The following is a 22,287-nucleotide window of genomic DNA, read 5'->3' as shown; positions in this document are numbered from 1 at the left end:
CAAGGAGAAAGAATTCATTGCTTTCCAGTGGGGTCCATTTTGGATTAGCAACAATTCCCTATAAGAGAGGCCTACATGGAGCTAAATCCCAGGCTTTCTTCAGTGGAGAAGATAATAGGAAGGTCCAATACAGAAAGAGGGAAACCGGGCCATGGAGCGAAGCTGACACCATCTTGTTGACTCATGCCAACCTGTTGCCATGGGGGAAAATTGAAACAGTCCATAATAGGGTGCCCACCTGTCTGTGAGACAGTTAAAAGAAACTCCTATGCAAGTATAAAGCCAAGGGGAAATATAATAGAAGGGCAATATACTCTTATATATACAGCCTGGAAGGATAGCACAGGGGCAATGTATTTGTCTTGGAAGCAAGATAATGCAGAGCAACAGAGGTTCAAATCCTGGTCACACGCTTAGAGACTGTTCCCGTTATTAAGCATGCATTAAAATATTCATTAATTTATACTATAAAGGTGGAATAGATCAAACTTCTGACTCTTTTTATTTATTAAGATACTGAGGGGGGATATATACATGGAATATGTACATCCTGAGAAATTAATAATTATTTTCAAAGTGTATGTGCATCTGGAATTGTAGATTTGTTACAAGAGGTCCTATAATGTGTATACTGGGAGATCCGCTGCCTCATTCTCAGTGTAATGATCAAGCACAGAAAAAGTATTATGGGATCCAAAAGGATATGTCAATGTGTACAAGCCTAGAAAATAAAGCCATTTAAATAATTTCCAGGTGATGCCACAATGCATAGTTCTCTTACTGACGTTGAACCACTCAAGTACCAGCAAAAAGGGTTATTAACTGCTAACCATTTTCCCACCTTTAGGTTGTCCATTGAAAATGACTAATGTAATTTTTTACACAGGAATTTGGAAGAAACACCACCGAAGGGAACCTAGCAAAGATAAATGTTGGGATATCCTTTTGTCTCCCAGAATACTTCAGTGCTCGGACACTGCTTCTGTGCTCAGACCCTTACCTTGGGTGGCCAGCTGTTCCCGGCAGGGTCAGCCTGATGGCTTGTTTAATATCACCTCAATGTGCATACCAACTAAGCCAACTGCACCTAGCAAGGTTGCACATCACGCAACAGATATCAGATATCAGAGTACTGCACACCTACAATGAACGCAGATATCCCAGCCTGGGTCAGTGCATTCTAGCATCACAGGCATACAAGGCTCTACTTTGGACACAAATGCCTCTATTCTCATGGCACAGAACACCTAGACAGTGATTTACGGCAAGACCTAAGGGTATTTGTGGTCTGAGCACATTAACAGAACAGAAAAGCTATCTTACCTTTTCCCTGTTTCCCAACAAACAGTACCAACCGCTCCCTCTTTTAGAAGTACCAGAATGCCTGGCGACCATGCAAATTGCAGCCGACATGCAATAAATCCTAATACCAGAACATATGTATGAAAGAGAACAAATAAAAAATACGAACCACGCCAATCCAACCTGTTCTGCTTTCTTCAATATGCTGCTGATTCTAGAAAACAAAGCAGAGAGGATCAATAAACTTTATTTTGGAGTCCAACAGACAATATGAGCACCACATTGTCACAACTGACCTTTCCTTGGGAATCAAAATGCTCTGAATGCACTCAATAGCCCCGGGCATAGACTACCTTCCATACATTGTGAATTGCAGCAGCCATTGCTTAGATAGCAAGGGAAGTCATATTTTTCGTTGCATATGTGAATAAATAAGAACATTTTAAGTATCGATTCAATATTAATTTTGAAAACTGTGAGCAAACAGGGGCACTGGCAACATGCACTTTCTCTCACTCCCAGTATATTGGTGTCTGTCACAAATTGAAACTGAAATAGAATTGTGATTTAAAGGAAGGGAGCAAGCAAAAAAGAGCAAGTTCCAGACAGGGTATAGGGTACTAGGAAGTGTGATACAAAGTCAAATTACACACATTTCGGTGAAAGTGGAGTAGAATTGTGGGGGCCTAATTATGTTTTTCAAGTCCTGACTTTAAAAAAATTAAAACAGGAACCAATTATAGCCTTTGAGAAAAGGAGCAAACGACTGGCTCCTTTTTAGGTCTGTCTGGAGCATACCTGCTCACTGCCTTCTGCCGTCCTAATGAAGACACATATAAGAGAGGGACAATGGGGTCTGTCAGCATCTTCCCCTGGCATTACCAGAGCACTGTGCTAAAATTCCTATTCATTCAACAGCCTTTATGTAAGGGCCAATGGAGCTGTATAAAATGGTGAGAGATTTCCTGAATGCTTCCTGAAACGGTTTTTCTTTCACTGTCACTTTGTATATTTATTGTTTCCCCTTTTGTGCTGCATCACATTTACCTTTTATTTACCATTCTACTTTAATGTGGTCTCCATTCCTGTCCCTGCAAAACTCATGATAATGTTAGACATAGTAAAAAGACTTGGGCGCACCGGCATGAAAGGAAATCTTTTTACTATATCTAATATTTGCTCTTTGTGCAACCACTGAGTTGCACAATTGTTAGTACCTTTAATAGTAGTTGCCAAGCATATAGGCCATACAGGCCTGGTAATTACTATTTAAGGTTCAGAAATACGTGCCAGATAATCCTTACACGCATTGCGCAATTCTAGTAGACATAGGAAAAGGATTTCCAACCACTTTGGTGGACGGAAATCTTTTTATCACGTTTGATGGAATGATTGGTCTGCATGGCTGGACTGACCTTCATGCCGTGACGGCTTAGAAGGTGGTTGGGTGTTTGATTAAGACCTCTTCTAGTGTACTAGGACTTCCTTGTGCATGCCTGATCCTCAGCTCTCCTAAAATAGCACTGTGCTTCAGATTAAGAGTGGATGAAGGCAAGCGATAAATTCTTATGCAGAGATTAGGTGGCCAGATTGTGCAACATTTATTACAGAAAAGCGACATCAAATGCGGAGCACTAAATAATGACCAATCAAAATGCCTAAGCCCACAGAATGATTGGTATATCAGAGTTGTATTCGTTTCAGCAGATATCATAAGTAATATATGCTTTCAGCCTTCTTTACTTCTCTCAACAACAAAAGCTGATTGTGTTACATTGCCTATCCCCCAGGTGAGGCTTTCCCTGAACCTAGAATACTTATCTGTCAACTGTTTCAAATAAAAAGCCGGGTGAAAAAAGATGTTACTTTTGCGGGTGAGCTCTCCATTGACACCTATGGATGGGCAAGTGGATTGGCGGGTGACGGAATTTACTGTATATTGAGTGTCACATGACAAAAGCGGGTTAGCTGACATGATATTTCTGGAAGACTTTGATAAGGGTCCAGCATTTCCTAAAACTGGTACATTCGACTGTTTTGCAGAAGCATTTGGGACAGGGGACCTGGAAAATAAAATCAGGATCATCGCCCCAAATCAGGTATCTGGTCAGTCTAGACAAAGAGCTGGAAGATACAGACAAATAGAGAAGGAGGAACATACAACTAGAGAAAGAGAGAGTGAGAAAGGGAAGAAGAGAGACAAATAGAAAATGAGGGATAGAGAAAGAGAGAGAGGGGCAGGAGAGAGAGAGTTCATGGAACATGCCATTTTAATCACATCGTTCTTTCTATTTTGTTTCTTTCTTTATTTGCCCTCCCCTTGTCCCTTGCTTTTTTGCCTCGCTATTTCCTCTGTCTCTCCTTCTCTTTCAAACGCCCTTGTTTCGCTTTTTAATTTTCTATCTTCATTTCTATCTCTTTCTGACTTTCCAGCATCCCCTCTATCTGCCCCTTCTCATCTTTTTGTGTCATTCTCTATGTGTCTCTCTTTTCTCTCTCGTTTGTTTTTTACCCTTTTCTTTCACTATCCTTGCCCCTCTGTCCTTGTCCTACTCTTTTTTCTGTGGCGCTTGCTATGTCTCAGTTTTTCTATCTCCCTCTCAACTCTTTTTCGTGATCTATCTGCCTTCCCCTTCTTTGTCTTTATCACTCTCTTTCTCTGCCCCCTCTCTCGCTCATTACCCCTTTGATTGTGCCATTCTCTATGAGTATCTCTCTTTTATTTCCATTGTTCTTTCCTCTTTCTTTTTTGCACTCGCCTCTCTCTCCTTCCGTGAGTTTTTTCTCTCTAGTTCTTTGTATGTCTACCTCTCTCCTCTACCATGCATTCTCTACCTCTCTCTCTGTCTCTCTCACTCTCTCTCCCAATCTCTCTGCCTTGCATCCTCCCTCTCCCTCTGATTTGTTCTTTACTTTGGCTCCTTCCATCAAGGATGCCATAGAGGGAAATGCTGCAGAAGGTTCCTTAGACGGGACTTTAGTTAATGCTATAATGAGCTGGTTGTTTTGTTCTGTTTTGTTGTGTTTGTTGTGAATTCGCCCTAGGCTATATGGGGAAGGGAAGAGGTTAGTAATGACATGTAGGATGCTGCTCTAAAACACCAGGAGAATACATCTTTGGTTGCCAATGAAACTCAGATGTTCAAGGCCCTGTGTATTGTATGCTATGTAACCTGAAGACAGATTCCTCCCTTCTTATGCTCTTATTCTAGAAGTTCAGGCAATACCTATACTCACGGAACCTTAACTCTGTATCTGCCTCCTTTCCCCACGTTCCTAAACACTAAAGGTGGGCGACTATGTTTCTTTGCTGAGACCTTATCCTGTTCAATGCCCTGCATCTGTAGAACAGAGCAAATAAAAATCATCAAGAAGTATTATGGATTCATATCTTGCCTAATGCCAGACGGCTTCTAAGCGCCTGGACAGGGTTTCAAACCCATGATACGCGGCATGTCTTTGTTCCCAAGGTTCACACTTTGCCCCCGAACTATTGGCCCATCACAGTTGGATTTTGTGGACAATATAAAGCCCGCCTATTCCCCCAAATAATTCCTCATACAGCCCACGCCCCAAATATTCAGTATGCCTATAATTAGGTTAATCACAAAATGTTCCACATAGACACAGATAGGGATCATTAACTCTATTCCTGAAACATCAATACTGCACAATTTATATCTAATTGTGTGCCTAACAACTACATGGACATCATTTTCTCTTTCTTTTTTAAACTTCATTTCATTTCGACAATCACAGATTAGAAACACCAGCATTCTTTCATTAGAACATTACAGTCCTTACAATACAACACTTAAGGTTCATCTACCACAGTGCACATTCAGAGTTTAACAACATCATTGGCATACCATATCTCTAATCCTTATCCAGGAATGCCTGAAATTACCCCCATATACATTTTTGGTGCGACAAGGCCGGTTGCATAGTGACGTTGACGTAAGCGTCTTCGCATTCATTGACTCTGGTCAATTTCCTCAGCCAGTCACGTTCATGCTGAGGTAGCTGATCCTTCCATTTGCGTAAAATACACTGCTTTGCCGCCATACACCCAAGGCGCAGTTGTGGGACAACTCCCCATACACAAAGTAATGCACTCATAGGTGACTTCTCCAGTTGTTTCCCAACTATGGTACCCAATAATACAGAAATCCGACTCCAGAAGGTTACAAGCTCTGGGCACGACCATAGCATATGTGCGTGTCCAGCATCCTCACCCCCACATCTTGGACAACAGCCATCGTGTGCGGGGTATAGTGTGGTATATATGCAGAATCTTATATTGAATCATTTTCATTCTCATATTCATTGACACAGATTTAGTAAACGAGTACATATCCTTCCACTGCCCATCAGTTATGTTCACGTCCAACTCCTCCGTCCCGCTTCACCTGTGATGTTTCTACCACCACTGGGGTCCCGTCTACAATCCCTCCTACGGGGCAGCTAGTATGCCTTAGGAGTTAGATATAAGCCTAAGCAATGTATTGTCAGGATGTTTAATCGGGTAGCATTCCGATTGTTTTTCCACTGCAGCGCTCAATCTATACAATTGTAGCAGCTCGTTGGGGTACCCGTATGCTCCGCTTCCACGTAAGCGGAGTCTAGAACTGCCTCTTCAGAAACAAGTCCCTGATGGCCTGATACCCCAGCCTATTCCAGCATGATGTTAACAAGGCGCCCCAGGTTGGGGATAGTCCCAGAAAGTTCTACAGCGGCATCCAATGGTAGTACAGCCAGTCCGCATTGGTTCTTAAAAAAAGGTTTCACCAGGCAAACAGCGTTGTCTGCACATGGTCGAACGGGCGCTCATCTTTATAGCTAGTATCCAATATAAACGACTTCATGTCTGAGGCTTCCACACCTGCCTCTTCTAACTTAACATGTAGTCGCACTCCCTCTAGCCCATACCATTATGACGCGTACTGAACCTGGGCAGCCAGCCAGTAAAGCTCCATTTGCAGAGTGTTAAACCACCTACTATCGTATAGTAGTGCCATAACTTCCCTTTTATTAACTGCCCCTGAGTGTGCAGTCTCTGAAATACTGCTTACCTGGTGTAAGGGAAGCATGGTATCAAAAGCAAGCTAGACACAAAAGATATGCTTGGGAAATCTTTATTGTTCTCGCAAACAGGGTTGTAAGAATGCCTATCTTGCCCTACGTCTAGGATGGGAGCACGCTCGACCATCAAATAATAAATAACACAGTCCTAGTGGAGTCTGTCAACACAAGAGGACCTATGCTAACAAAACCTAATGACAGTCCTTACTCTAATGCAACAAAATGTGTATAGGGAAAATTTTGTATGCAAAAGGTATAATGTGCAAAACTATAAATAATCAATGTGGCTGAGTCAGCTCTCCTCTCCACATTGGACAGCATGGAGAAAGGCAGTCCCCATATACAGGATGACACACTCTGGCTCAGGTTCTTCAAAATGAAAGGTAGTCTATAGCGTGGATTGAGGCCCGCCTGGCCTTCCACGCTAAATTCCCTCTTTCCTGCTTCAATATATAGTTTAACAAAATCTTCACAGCGGAATCCCTCAGTCGGGCTAGGACTGTTTCATAACACAAAGTTCAGGTAGGTCTCCCTCAGTCGGGCTCGTACCTTTCAAGGTAAAAGAGTTCATGTTGGTCCCCCTGTGTCAGGCTCAGAACTCAAAATGAAATTCACATAGGTCCCCCTCTGTTGGGCTCAGACCATTTCAAACAAAGTTCCACAAGACTTGCAAGGGGGCTCCCTTTCCCAAGCTTTATTACACTTCGGGTCTCCCTCAGCCAGGCTCAGATCACTTTTGGGTGCCGAAGACTTTCGAATGTGCATGGCTTTCTTTACAGACCTCTGCAGGACCACTATGACCAACAGTACATAGTTCAATGTTCTTTAACACACACCGGTCTCTCAGGTTGCTTGCCAACTCACCGGCTGTGTGCGTCCTCCTTCTTGTTTCTGCAGTTTTCCATGAGTCAAGGTTAACACCACAGGCTTGGCCGCGCCTCCACAACTCTGCCTTTCACCTCGGAGGGTCGCTGGCGTCCTTGAAGCATAATTCAGTTTCCTTGTTTTCTATAGAGGTCTCCCTCGATCAAGCTCAGACCCCTCCAGAGGTTCACAGATGGGTCCCCTTCAGTCGGGCTTGGACTCCTTTAAACGTTCACATATGGGTCTCCCTCAGTCAGGCTCGAGTCTCCCTCAGCTAAACTTAACAAAATAAATGTCCTTGGACTTCCTGTCCCAGAATCCTTCATTCTGAATTTGCACCCACTTTGCTAGCTCCCCCTTTTGGCACTCTGGTGTTTTTGGGAGCTGGCAGAGTTTATGGGATTCTTGCTGAGGTCAGCGTCTTGCCACCTGCCCCTCAAAGGCCTGGGCATGCCTGTTATGCCCAGGGGAGGAGCGCTGGTGTGGGAACCGCCAGGTAACCCCCCCCTCTCTGGAATCAAAAAGCACAGAAAAAGACATCCTTCGGGCAAACCCTGGCCTTCGAATCACAGACACCTATGTCAGTGCCACCCCCAGAGAGGTCTTTATGGATATCCTTTTCGCTGTCCCCTCGCCAGATGTATGGACTCCTCATCTCATCTCTACTCTCTCCCCTTTCACTTCCTTTCCCATTAACGGTGGCACCAAGTGGGAAGTCCTCTTGGCTGGCTCCTCATCCTCAGGCTGCATCGTTAATGTCCACCACAAAGGCACTATCCTGGTTCAGGTTCGTCAACCCAACCTCCTTCTCTTTGACTGGATCCTGATGTCCCTCATTAACTTCTTTCCTTCTCCTACCTCTGCCCCCACCACTCTCACTGTCCCTCCCCCTCTGGCTGGAGTATCATGTCCTTGATCTCTTCCTCAGAAAACCTTCAAAGGCAGAGACCTCCTCCACCTGGCGACTCTTAACGCCAGCTCAGCCAACAAACCCTCTCCTGACATTTGCCTCGTTCTTGAAGACACTGACCTCGACATTCTCGCTCTCACCGAGACTCAGTCACTGCTTTTTACTCCCTCCTCCCCGACGGCTTCAAAATCATTTCCAAGCCTCAACCTCATTGTGCTGGTGGTGGGGTCACCTTAATCTATCCTGAGTGGGTTCTTCCTTCCATTGTACCCACCCAACTCTATTCTTCCTTTGAGAGCCTGGTTTGCAAGTTGGTCATCTCTCCCTCCTCCACTCTGATCATTGCTACCATTCACCGGCCTCCTGGTGCTACCACCCTGTTCCTCTCTGAATGGACTGATTTCTGCTCCTCCTTACTTTCAACCACCTCCAATCTCCTCCTCTTGGGTGACTTCAACATCCAATTGCATCCCCTGTCTCATCATCCATGCTTTTCATAGACCTCTGCGCCTCTCTTTCCCTTACCATTCTCCTCTCACAGCCCACTTGTCTGGACACACTCGGGATGCCATCATCCATTCGGACTTCTCTCTCACTCCCCCTCTGATCACCCCTCTCTCTTGGTCAGACGATTCTTTCCGCTCCTCCCACCTGGGTCCCTTTGGCCTTCCTACCGCACCATCGAAAGCCCTGCCAACCTCATTCTCAAACATCCACCCAATGAAACGAGTGACAGTGTGTGCCTTTGCTTTCACCTTCATCCTCTCTTCCCCCACCACAGACTCTAACACTGACTCTGCTCTCAGCAACCTTCACTTATTCATCACCAATACTCTTGACATCCTTGCCCCAGTCATGAGGATCTGCCAGAAACCTGCCTCTAATTGTGACACCTGGTAAAACTCTGAACTTGCAGCCCTGAAACGAAAGTGCAGCGCAGCGAAATGGAAGTGGCAGACCTCAGGTTCACCCCCTGACAAACTGGCCTTCCGCCTGCTCCAAAATCAGTACAGACTCTCCATCCGTGCCAAGAAAAGGTCCCACATTCAGACACGGGTATCTAGTGCATCCATTAGCACGGACAAACCTTTCAAAATCTGCAGGGAGAGAGCCAACCCTTCTGCAGTCTCCTCCTCCCCTCTACCTTTGTAGGCCCTCTGCAATCCACACACTTTGTCACCAAAACTCAGGGCATCCTGAACGCCCTTGTCACTCACCCGTCAAACCCATTCCTCACCCACTTGCCTCCCTTGGCCATTCACCCTCCTCCATCTGCCTTCACCTCCTTCACTTTCCCCTCGTTCCTTAAGCACTCCCATGTGTACCCGCTCCTGAAAAAACCTTCAGCAGACCCTACCTGTCCATCCAACTACCGCCCTATTTCTATCAATCCCTTCCTGGGGAAACTGCTGGAGAAGTTGGCCTTGGCATAACTCAACTCGCACACTGAACTTATTGGTGGTCCCTGCAATCATCAACCTGGATTCCAAGCATCCAGAGGCATGAAAACTGCTCTTCCGAACACCTGTGATGAACTGCTTGCATTGCTGGACTCCAACTCGCCAGATGTCCTCACCCTACTTGATCTCTCATCTGCCTTTGACATGGTCAACCATTCCATCCTCATACATAGACTCCACAATAGCCTTGGTATCTTGGAACGGGCACTGGAATGGCTGATCTCTTTCCTAACTGACCGCTCATCCCAAGTTGTGTGGGCACCTTCTCCTCTCCTTCTTCATTCTCCACCTGTGGTGTTCCCCAGGGATCTATCATCTCCCCCAGACTCTTTAACATCTACCTTGTACAGCAGGCACACCTCATCTCCTCCTTCTCCCCAACTTCCAGTGTTATGCAGATGACACACAACTCTTTTTCCTTCTGACTCACTCGCACCGTCCTTCCTGCCTGACTGCCAATCTGCCATCCATGCCTGGTGCACATCCAACCATCTCTGCCTCAATGCCAGCAAAACTGAGATCCTGCCGATTGGGACCCCTGCTCCCTCCTTCTTCCCTTCTCTCTGGCCTCCCACCTTGGTCTCTCCCCCTGCTCCTTCTTCTGAAGCCAGAAACCTTGGAGGCATATTTGACTCCTCTCTCTCGTCTGTCCCTCACACTCAGGACATTACTAAGAAGTCCTGCTTTCAACTCTTCCTTCTCAAAGGAATTCTTACTTTTCTCACTTCCCCCAGAAGTGCTATCTCTCCCGAGCCCTGTTTTTCTCTAGGCTAGACTATTACAATAGCCTCCTTCTCAACTTACCCTCTTACACTCAGGATTCAATTCTGAATTAACAGAACCCCTTCAGCTAATCCAGAATTGAGCAGTGAGACTTATCCTTGGCCTTACGCCCAGGCTCTGCATCTCTCCTACCATAAACAGTCTCCACTGGCTCCCGGTTGCTGCACGGATCAAATTCAAATCCCTCTGCATCATCCACAAGGTTGCCTGGGGCTGTGGACGGCATTGTCGGCAACTCTCTCTTACCAAATACTCTCCTTCTAGGCCTCTATGTCCCTCTGGCACCAACTCCTTATGTGTAAAGCATTTAGCAAAACAGAGAGCAGGAGGTTGTTCACTTTCCTCAGCTGGATCCATCCTATGGAACAGCCTCCCCTGCCTCTGCATCTTGAGCAGAACTCTAAGACTTTCCTCTTTTCCTCCTTCCCTTCTTCCCTCCCCTGCTATTCTCACAGTTGCTGTGATTGGTGTCTTGGACCCTTATGCATCCTCAGGGCCGTTGACCACTCACACTAATCTCCCCAGTTTCTGTCCACTTTCCACTTGTCTCAGCACACCCTCCACACTGGAGTCTCACACTTTCGACCTCCTGGTCACATAGCACCTATCATACCTTGCACTTTTTCTGTGGTTCACCCTCGATCACGGATAGGCCCTGGGGATCCTTTGTTCAGGTGGCCAGGGAAGGGCCATCGCGCTTGGAACCCAACCCTGCGGGCAGACAAGTGAGGGAGGATCACCTGGGCAGGGGGTCCTTGGAGATTGTGGAAGGAATGCCCTTGCGTGTGATGCATTAATCCCCTTTCTTTTGGCACACCCCTATCTGTCTGTATGGGATATTGTCACCAAAGTCCCATTCTACCCCAACCTTTTCCCATACGGAAAAGACATCAGAACCATCAGGGAAAACAAAGACCACCCCGCAATTCCAACTTGAGTTTTACCCCTCTCTCCTCTAAACCCATGTTTCACCAATCCTACATTCAAACCCCTGCAAAATCTGCATCTTTATCCTTTTTTTGTAAAATACTACAAGTCCCACAATTCCTGCCCAATCCATTTCTCAGAGACCAATGGGACGAGGAAGAAGAAACCAAGAGCTGGAAATATTACCCATAGGAATCAATCCATTAATGTTTCCTGTGGGTGATAGCCATTTTGACCCATTAAAAAGGTAAGGCAGAGTCAGGCAGAGCTGGACAACTGTTCCCACATGACACTTATTAACACTCCCTGTCAATATAAAAGGTGGAACACTGAGGCCCATCTTGAGCGAGTTGGGGATGCTGAAGGAAGCTTAGAAACCAGGAGGAAGGGCCAGAGCATGAGCATCCCTTGAAGGCTTGGAGTGTGAAGGACTGCCGGAACACTGAGCCTGTAAGCACAGGAAGAGAGGCTGCAGTCTGGTGGGGAACCTATACATCCAGAAGGCTAACCCAGGGGCACTTGAGGCTGCCTGACAGTACTGAACCCAGAACTCCTCCCCTGGGTCAGACTCAAAGACCCAGGCCCTTGAGGGGCAGGCAGTGAGACCCTGACCTCAGGAGAAATCTCATTTGAACACTGGTGCACTCTGGGTCCAAAAACATTTATTGTGAGAAAAGTGAAGGAGGAGTCTGAACCTGACTGAGGGAGACCATTGAGGAGTCAGGCACAAGGCGAGGCACGAGAGCATGCTGTCCTCCCAGAGCGGTGGTGAGCAAAGCACAGGAGAGCGGAAAGCAAAGGGGTGAGAATCAGGAACTGGACAGTGAGAGTACAAACCACAAAGGTTGTGTTTGCCAGGCCATCTGCAAGAGAAAGGAACAGTTATCGTGCTACAAGGTTATCAACGAACGCTCCCGGGTGAGCAGCAGAGATGGGGTGACGTTGTAACTGTAGCTGTGACCTTCTTCACTCTGAAATTAAACCAGTGCAAAGATTGAAAGTCTCCAACCCCAACCGGTTAGTTAATGAAACTGACAAAAGACCGGCATTGAGGTTTGGGAGCACTTCCAACATTGTAGTTGAGAACAAAGGTTGCCGCACAGGCAGCTGAGACACGAAAGCAAGAGAAACCAATTTTGAACTCACTGAAGTGAATGCTCAATATTAGAGTGGTCGGGCAGTAACAAAAGAAACTACTCCTCCTAGACCTCTCAGCAGCCTTTGACCTGGTTGACCATAAAATACTCTGTAACCACCTTTCATCTGCCGTCCACTTCTCCCCCTCTGCTGTCATGTGGATACAATCATTCCTAGCCAACAGAACCATGAGGGTCTTCTCATCTGTGGCTGCGGCAGGCCCCATCCCCATTACCTGCAGTGTCCCACAAGGGTCATGTGTCTTCCCCACTCTCTACAACATCTTTACAAAACCCCTCTTTGATAAGCTGGACCATCTGGGTGTCACCTACACCAACTACGCGGATGACACTGAGATACTCCTCACCATCACTGCCAACTACAACACAGACGCCACTAGGATTAACAAAATCTTCGCCATCATTCAGGCATGCATGGCCACACACGGCCTCTGTCTGAATGATGAGAAGACCGAGCTTCTCCTAGTCGGATCCCCCAATAACCTACAGAAACTTAGCCCCGATTACTCTAACTTCATCATTGATGACAACATCATCCCAGTCATGAAAAACGTGACGCCAATACCAAACTCTCCAAACAAGTTAACATGACCGCTTCAGCCACCGCCTACACTGGAAAACGAATTAGGGCCTGCAGACCATTTCTATCCACGAACAGCTGCCTCATTCTGTCTAGGGTCCTCATACAATCGAAGCTTGACTACTGCAATAGCCTCTACCTTGGTGCCAGCCAAGCTATAATCGAGAAACTTCAGATCCTCCAAAATAATGCGCTGAGAGCAGCTCTAAATATTCCCAGGAGACAGCAAATCTCCCACATAAGAATATCCTGCAAATGGCTATCTATCCAACAAAAAATCGACTTAAAAACCCTCTGCCTTACCTACAAAGCCCTAAACCACCTAGCACCCCGTACCTTACCAACAAACTCACCTTAAAACCAAACACTAGAATCACCAGATCCTCCAACACTCTCTGTCTCACGGTGCCCAGATTCACCACCAAAAGAGCCGGGGGCTTGAGTTTCACTGTCCTTGCCCCTCAACTTTGGAACACCTTGCTGATGAACATAAAATTGGCCAAAACCTTCCAACTGTTCAGAAAACTAGTCATCAGCTGGCTTCTGGAGAAAGCAACCCTCAGATAGACCAGCAGGCTACTAACTGTATATATTGTACAGACCCTGAAATCTAACTGCCTGCTTGTACATACCACATATGGCATATTACCGTCACAATTGTATAATTGAAAGTATTTTCTTTATATTGTGCAACTTTGTAACCTTTCTTTAAGCGCCCATATACCCCTGGGTCTGGAGCGCTATACTAAATAAAACAAACAAACAAACAAACAAAAGACTTATCGAAAAACTCTGAGAAAAGTGAGCGAGGCTGTAAGGCAGAAGGAAGGAGGAGAAGTGTAAAGGACATTGTACAAATGGAAGTGATTGTTAAAAAACACAGAACCTAACCAGTGTGAGCCCGACTGAGGGAGATTGGGAATGTAAAGGAGCTGTGTGGAAAAGACTCCAATTACCTGAAGGCATTGTGGATGTCAGGAACTTAATAAAGCTGGAGGAAGGGAACCCCGAGAAGGTCATTTGGAAAGGTACTCCTGAGTGAGGGGAACCTATAGTGGCTTTCAACTGTAGTTTGTCTGTGCCAGAAATCAGACATGGATATTGCAAACCTCAGGAGGTTGGCCTGCACTTGGGGAAGGGAAACCTGTGAGGTCACAACCCCAAACTCTGAATACTCACATGCCAAGCCAGCTCTCAAGGTCCAAGCCACTTTGCCAAGGTGTGCTCCTAGACCAAAGTGTGCTCACAAACTGAGTGTTCCAACTAGCCCACATGCTAAATAACATAGGCAAGAGCCTTCAGAGGCCATTCTGATCACATTACTGTTAACCACTGATTTTCTGTTTACACCACATTTTCCCTTTACACATGTATTATTTAGAAGCAAGGATTGGCAATAGGTATATTAGTATAGGCCATTTTTATTTTGACAATACACAACTAGGACTGTTTTTATTTTTACTTAGATGGTTGGAGATTGCTCCCATCCTTCGTTTTAGGGTTAAACAAGCATGCATCCAACCCATTGAATTTTAATTATCACCCTTGAACTGTGCCTCATTTGAGCTGTTTTTTAGATTTTGGCCCTTGGAACGTGCATTTATTAATGCATGGAATTACACCAGAATAATTCGGAGTCCTAATAACCGGAAAAACTCACGAAGATAGCGAGCTACTGTTTTATTAACAATTATCTAAAACAGGGAGGTTAGAACAAACCTTCAAAGGACGTATGCTCAGCCTCTCAATGATTTCCACCAATAATACACTTCATATACTCCATTATGCGTCAGAGTGACGTCATACTATGTGCAATAGTGAAAAACCTATCAAGGGTCGGAATTGGTTAAGGGAAACATCAAGATATACAATCATATAGAAGCTAGAATTGTTATTGGCTGTCCTTTATCAGGTGGACAACCTATGCCTACCTCTTCAAACATGTCTTTTAAGAAAGAATAGTTACACTGTGTTTCATTGGCCTGATAAGCTACAAGGTCCTTCGTTATACAGACTAATACAATTAGTTGGCATTTGTGTGCAACATCTGGAACATTTGGTTCATTTAGCAGCATGTAAGCCAAGACCCAAGTGCAGGGAGATAGGAGATGAAGCTACCTGACCACCCAGTTAGCCCAACATCTCCCATCTCCCATCACCCATCACCCATGCCTTCTGCCTTGAAATTGTCTTTGTACTTGGCCTTGCAGATTATTCTCGTCCTGGGAATGCATGGGAGTGAGGGCGCTCGCTATCATTTCTGGAACTCCAAGTTAGAACTCTATTTCTATACTTGGCTCACGTGACAAGAAAAAACAATTTGGTCCATTCTGTAGCTTTTAAATGCTCTAAATGAATTAAAACTTGGCACCCTTTGTGTTCTTTCTTGCACCTTAACGTGATAGGATTCATCCTCCACACACTCGTTAACTTCAGAGTAGATAGCTGACCTCAATTTCTAGCATCTTGACTCTAGGCCAGGCAGCCTCGCCACACAGCTTCAGCAACATGTTTTTGTACTGTGACACAGCTTTTCATTCCTTTTTCATGTTTTTTGGCTTATTTATGTCATGACACCAATGTCCAGTTTCTATACAATTGTGGCTTCACCTGCATTCTATTCACTATTCATAGCCAGCCTATACGATGACTTGACCTACCTTGCGTGTCAGCATCTGTACATTCTTCATGCTTCTGTTTTCTGCTGCACTTTGTTAACGTGTAATCTTCTTTTACACTTTAAAGTTTATGTGATCCTTTTACAGTGTCTTTTCTCCTCTAGGATCCATACAACCTGTTCATTAAGTATCTCGTGACGTTGTGTACACTTTCTTATGACACAATTCGTTCATTTTCTCCGCTCTTTCTCATAATCCTTCCGGGAATTCCTACCGTAGTTTGTCATCAACTTGAGGGTACATTCAATAGGGTTGTCTCAATGATATCTCCTTCCAAATATTTGCTGCAGTATTGGTACGACAACTGGTGTCAGGCAAGGCGGGGTCTCATGTCTCCAAAAAAAATAGCTAGGGGGGAAGGATCTCCTGTGGATGTGTGCATCTGCTCCTCTACTTTCCCCCCCTTCGGTCGAGTCCTCGACCACTTCCTCAAGTTTTTCTGCTTCTTTGTATGTTCTCTTGAAGAAGGGTTTCTTGGTTGTCCATATCTTTGTCAACATCCCCAGGGTGCCCACTTTTCTAATGTGTTCATCCACACTCCAGGTCATGTAATTGCACTCCCCATTTGGGGTACAGAAGACCCAACTTCCCAGGAAATTCTTATGATCCTTTGGATACCAGAATTTAGTTCCTTCAGCTGTCACAATACTTGCTTTTATGTAGTCTCTGATGGCACTATCGGTCAGTACATTGCCTTCTGGTTCATCCTTTGCATCAATCATGATCTTCATTCCGACTGCTTTCCTTGTCATTTTCTGACATTGTCCAAATATTATCCGTATGATACAGAATCCAAACATTATTATCACCAATATTGCTCCAAGTAAATTCAATAGGTTTGCTATCCAATATGGAATCCATAAGAACAGGAGTGAGAACCAACTGTCATCTCCAATGGCCTCTGTCTCCTCCACCATTTTTCTGTGTAGCTCTGTCAACTTTGATATGACCTCCGTCAAAGTCCCATTCTCACCGCCATGAGATGGTGTGAATGTACAACACGATGGCCCGATCTTGGAGCAAGCACCTCATTCCATTGCTCTAATCATGTCAGGGACATATCTATTCTGGAAGGTCATCAACCTTATGACCCTAAACTCTTCTTCTATTGAGTTAAATCCTTTTATAGTGGCATTGATCGGAGTTCTAGTGACCTTCTTTTTCTCTGGTGTTTGTCCACTTTTGGAAATCCTTCAATCTTCGGGTCACTCTGTGGAATCACCATTGCTGGAACATGGAAATGTACCAAGGAACACACACAACTCCAATTCCTGGCCAGTTTCATATATGCTCTAGATCCACAAGCCCAATATCGATCCATTAAGAGAGGGATACCTCTCCTCATTCCTGGAACGTCATTATGTTCTTGTACCCTTTCTTATGCTCAACTTCATTTTTCCCATGCTCCAAAAGCACAGTGTTGCATTAACCAATGGGACTACATCTATTGAGCCTGATTCGTCTTCACCCATGTCAGCAGTTTAGAGTACTTGGCCCACGACTTTAGACAATCATCATTCACCTTCTGTACCTCTTGCACTGCTTCCTTCTTTAGCAGATGAGCTGCACAGGACATCATTCCATCTTCCCATCCTTTGGTCATACTTGCTCATCCATAGATTAGCAGCTGTGAACATTCCCAGCATCCAGGCAGTCCAGTTTTTTCTGTCATGCAAGAACAGTTCATTATCTTAATTTCTGCAACAATCACCTTGTCTTGCCCTGCAGCAGGATACATGAGCATCTTGTATGTCCATCCAGGCTCCTTTTTCCATTTGTCTTATCCTAATATAATCATCCTGGTATGGAAATTACTGTCTTTATCTCCATTGCAAGGTTGCCCAGTTCCCTTGAAACTGTCCTCTAGTAGTACATGCTGCTAGATGACTGAGGCACTTCACATCTTGCGTGACATTTCTTTTGATATTAAGGTTCGTACTGTAGTGATGACATGAGGGATGAGAGAGCAGATGTTGCAATTCTCATCAGATGCTCTCTCCCCCAAATTCCTCATGTGTTGGTACCACATATTATTCCCCAAGTGAGCTGAATTATCAAGATATGTATTTATCCCCTTATTTTCTTCTTCTGCATCCCTCTTATGTCACATGACATGCCCAAAGAGGTCAAAGAAAGATCATCATGTGTACTCATACTAGGAAAAACCACAGGTGTGTGTTCTTCATCCCCCACAGAAGCATTATGGCGACAAGATAGCACTGGAACAACGGTGATGCCAGTAGCATTACTGAAGGTTACGCTTAAGCAGCTGCATTACCCTGCACATGTAACTAGGGAGAGTCTTGTTGTTACAATTGTGGAAGACTGGTTCATTCCGAATTTGTTGGAGCAAGTTGCACTATTTATGGTGAACTGCATTGTGTGCCAAAAGTGTATTGCTGGGCATACACTAAGAACAATTAGAGGGGTAATACCTCAACTGAATGGTCAATTTCAGCATTTACATATCGGTTATGTTGATATGCTGCAGGTGTGTAATGGATACAGGTATTTATTAGTGGTGGGGTGTCCGAGGCCGGTCCGTGTATACACCTTGATGCCACTTGAAGGGTTTTAGTGAGTGATGTCTTCCTGAGATGGAGTGTGTAAATTGATGAGATCCGGCAATGGGCCAGATTTTGTTAATAAGCAATTTGAACAGATAGGGTTTCTATTGAACATTAAACATACGTTTTCTTCTGCTTATCACCCGCAAGCAAACAGAATATATGTGAGAGACTCAATGGACTCCTTAAAGAAAGTATTGCCAAGATTAAAATGACTTTGAAGAAGGGATGGCTATATTGCCTACCTTTAGCCTTCGATGCCCTTCAGAATCAGCCAGGATCAGACCATCACCTCACCCCTCATGAACTAGTAACAGGGCGGCGTATGAGAACACCCCTTACACCTCCATTTAGGAGTATAAGTGATGCCCAGAGTGTAGCTAAAACTTAAGGTGATGAAATGCATGATTATTTCACATATGTGACCTCTAGCATCTCTCTCATTTCAGATCAAATTAAGCGCAAGGGGGGTTGGTCTAAAAACACAGAAGAAGACAATTACACAACCAACCCAAGTCATTTATTATCGGCACCTATGTTATATGTTGGAGACCTTGTCCTACTCAATCAAGAATTCTACTAGAAGGTAGCATGAGCCACCTTTTAATGGTCCCTTTTGCATTGAGAATATAACTTTTTCTGCTGTGCAAATCGAAGGGAGACGAGCTTGGCTTCACTTAGGGGATGTGAAGGCCTATAAAGGTGAGACCCGCCCTCCCACCATTGCCGATTCAGAAGAAAGACAAAAAGAAGTTTTTCAGAATGTGCAGATCCGATCAATGATGAAGAAGAAGGATGATAAAGCAAATACAGAATTATCTGGGACTGAAATTCAAAAGGACACTCCTTCTAGATATTTTAGTAGTAAGTGAAAAGACTTGCAGTGAAAATGAACTTTAGAAATGCACATTGAAGTGTCAGTGTCATGCCTAAACGTCAGTTTTTGATTCAAAATTGGAAACGAGATCAGTATCCAGATTCATTTCATGGAGAATATCTGTTTTACACAGTTAATCATATAGTGATTACTGACAGTGACGTTCATCGACTTCTGCTTCCTGTCTTTGTGTTTATACTCCAAGCATACCCTGCTCTTGTGAGAAGAAACATTGATGTTTGCACTTTCCTACAGGATCCTAAAAATGGCCCACTGATAAGGAGGCTCCTTATTGCCATTATCGAGCAGATTTGATTAAATTGTATTAAAAATTATTAAATAGGCAAGTGGCAGGGTTCAAGATGAAGAACAAGTGCAACAGGTAGTAGGATGGCCCGAAAGATGGATGACAATGTTCTTATGCATAATCTATGCTTTCATGATTGATCTCTTTGTCTTTCTCTTCCTCATCTTCCACACTCTCTATCCTGTTGGTACTTCTGCTGAGGGACTTTTTGCATATATAAGATGTTTTTATGTGGAATTTGTCGAGAACTGAACAAACATGCAATGATGTCCATTGTAATCTCCCTGTTTTAGATCATTGTTAATAAAACAGCAACCTTTGCCATCTTCCTGAGTTGGTTCGATTATTTGAACGCAAAGTTATTCTGTGATTGTGAACCCGATCTATTACATGCACGATATTAAAAAACCATAAGTTGATTGGGGAAAGATTTGTGAATTATACTTTTAAAGGCATGTTTTGTTTACCTTTTATTTGATACATGGATGTGTTTTCAAATGTGTGTGCTGTATTACATTATTATTATTATTATTATTATTATTATTATTATTATTATTATTATTATTGTTATTATTATTATTATTTTCTTTTTCTGAAATCTGCCAATAGTGCAAGAGAAAGGAAATCTTCATTTATGAAGCCAAACATATTGGCTTTGACAATTCATGTTTAATTATCAAGCTCTACATTGTTTTTTGTGAACGCTTTGTTTTGCCTTCCATGGCACCTCTCCAGGTACTCCTGTTTGGCACATTCAATTCATGTAATTCGCCCTTGAGAGTGAAAGAGAGAGAGAAGGAAAGAGAGAGAATATTGCCTGTGCACGGGTGCCACAATCTGCACACATGCAGTGGAAGTATCTGCATGCTCATTTTCTTTGTACAAGCCTTTTGTAAATCTCTGCAGTTTTCACATAAGCAACCTGCACACATATGCTAATTGCCCTTCCTGTACTTATCAACAAAGAGAAAATATCCGAATATAATGACTGCTCAGGCAGTGAATAAGTCTAAAGTGTTCTGCGTTTATGTTTCTGAGACTGAAAGTCAATTTATTTTGGCCATTGATGTGGCACTTTTACCAGCCTGATTAAGCAGGCCCTTAATGTTACTATTTATGATCCCCACGGTGCCTCTTTTCCAGAAATCATTTTCAAACAGTTTTCAAATGTGTTCATTAAATGGCATGAGGCCAATGAGAGTGACTGGGTTTTGATGACGGCGAGCTCAATGCTAGATGCACTGATAAAAATCTACCTTCTAAGTACCCTGAGGTTATGGACTTTTATGTGGTCCCCCCAGGCAACGTTTTTGATAAAGCTATATGGGATGCTAAGAGACGGAAAAGTAGCGATCTTCATAAAGCTCTTAATAGTCGTTTCAATAATATCCAAATGGCCACCCTGGTTTCCAAAAACAAACAGAGATATAGAAACTGGGTGAGGTGGTGGAATCGCTCAGAAAAGAATAGACAATGGCAAAATATGTTTAAGATTTGGAAGACTGCTACCTCCAATTCTATCTGGCAGGCCATTATGGCCGCAAAGGGCAAGAAGGATGTGCAGATGCTGAATCCGATTAGTGCAGCATGTTGGCTAGATCACATTTGGCCTACGACGTATACGAATGTTGATGATTTAGTTTGAGAAGTAGTCACATCCAGTGGGGAGTGGGTATTAGACTGGAGACGCGATTACATCGTTGAAGTGATTGGAAAGTTAAAAAGCTCCAAAGCCGGGCCCCTAATATCTTGGCCAATATAGGCTTAAAGAAGGACGCAGAAATATGGGCTTTTATTTTGAAGATCTAATTTACCAAGGTTTGCAATTCTAGAGCGAGAAATCTTGGTGCAATGCAATCTTGATCTCAGTCTATAAGAAGGAGTTACAGACCATACCTTTTATTTACCATCTCCTATCCATGTTGGATGTGACGAGGAAGATATTTGCTTCCTTTGTTCTGTGTGCCCTCCAGCAGTGGGCTGTTACTGCCCAAATAATGGATGATGTCCCAATTGGCTTCCCCCTCGGATAGCTCTACTTCATTTAACCTGCAACTGGTAGATTGTTTAATAAGAACAGCTAATACCAGAGGCGGTGCAGGTCTCTATGCTAGCTGCACAGATTTTCTTGCATCTTTCGATAGGGACCAGAGCTCCCGACTTTGACATAAACTGGATCTAATGGTTTGCCCCTCTATCTGATCTAGATTATTAGACTATTCGATGTTGACACTAGGGTACAGGTCAGACTTGACGGAGGGGTCACTTTACAGATTGGACTCAGACCAGGCAGGGGGTGAAACAGAGATGCCTGTTGGCCCTTTTTCTGTTCAATCTGTGTATGGCGGATCTCCCTCCTAGACTGAGGGCTGCAGCTCATCATCCTCCCAAGATGGGAAATGTCCAGATATCTTCCCTGATCTATACCTATGATTTGGTCATATTTGACCACACCTATTCGGGTATACTCAGTTCACTTAGAGCACTGGGCTCACATGCTAGCTAGAATTATCTTGAAATGAATTACTCTAAAACGAAAGTAATGCTTTACTCTTCTCGCAAAGCATGCAAGCATCCACTGGTGTTAGATCAGCAAGCCATCAAAAACGTCCCTAGTTACATCTATTTGGGGCTGAAATTGGGTGATACCAGCTGACACAATGAAGTGCTCTCCATAAAATCTAGGAGAGTGGGTAAGTTAACAAGTCTCCTCTTTAACTTTGCTGGTCAGACTCCAGGTTATACTTGGTCTGGTGTTAGGAAGCTTTATATGCAATAATTCGTCCCAGCCAT

General features: G+C 44.1%; 1 protein-coding gene across 1 annotated transcript in view; it reads right to left on the bottom strand.

Annotated features, from left to right (window-relative positions):
* Positions 1-22,287, bottom strand: part of FAP (fibroblast activation protein alpha) — a 1,146,500-nt gene that overhangs the window by 731,652 nt on the left and 392,561 nt on the right. Inside the window, exon 12 of the mRNA XM_069616321.1 lies at positions 1,472-1,516. Within this exon, the coding sequence (XP_069472422.1) occupies positions 1,472-1,516 (45 nt within the window). The remainder of the gene's footprint in view (positions 1-1,471; positions 1,517-22,287) is intronic.

Source organism: Ambystoma mexicanum, chromosome 9, assembly GCF_040938575.1.
Source record: "Ambystoma mexicanum isolate Mex_15411 chromosome 9, UKY_AmexF1_1, whole genome shotgun sequence".
In the NCBI taxonomy this organism is placed as follows: domain Eukaryota; kingdom Metazoa; phylum Chordata; class Amphibia; order Caudata; family Ambystomatidae; genus Ambystoma; species Ambystoma mexicanum.
The sequence above is the reverse complement of the archived record's forward strand: the minus strand, read 5'-3'. Positions and strand labels throughout refer to the sequence as shown.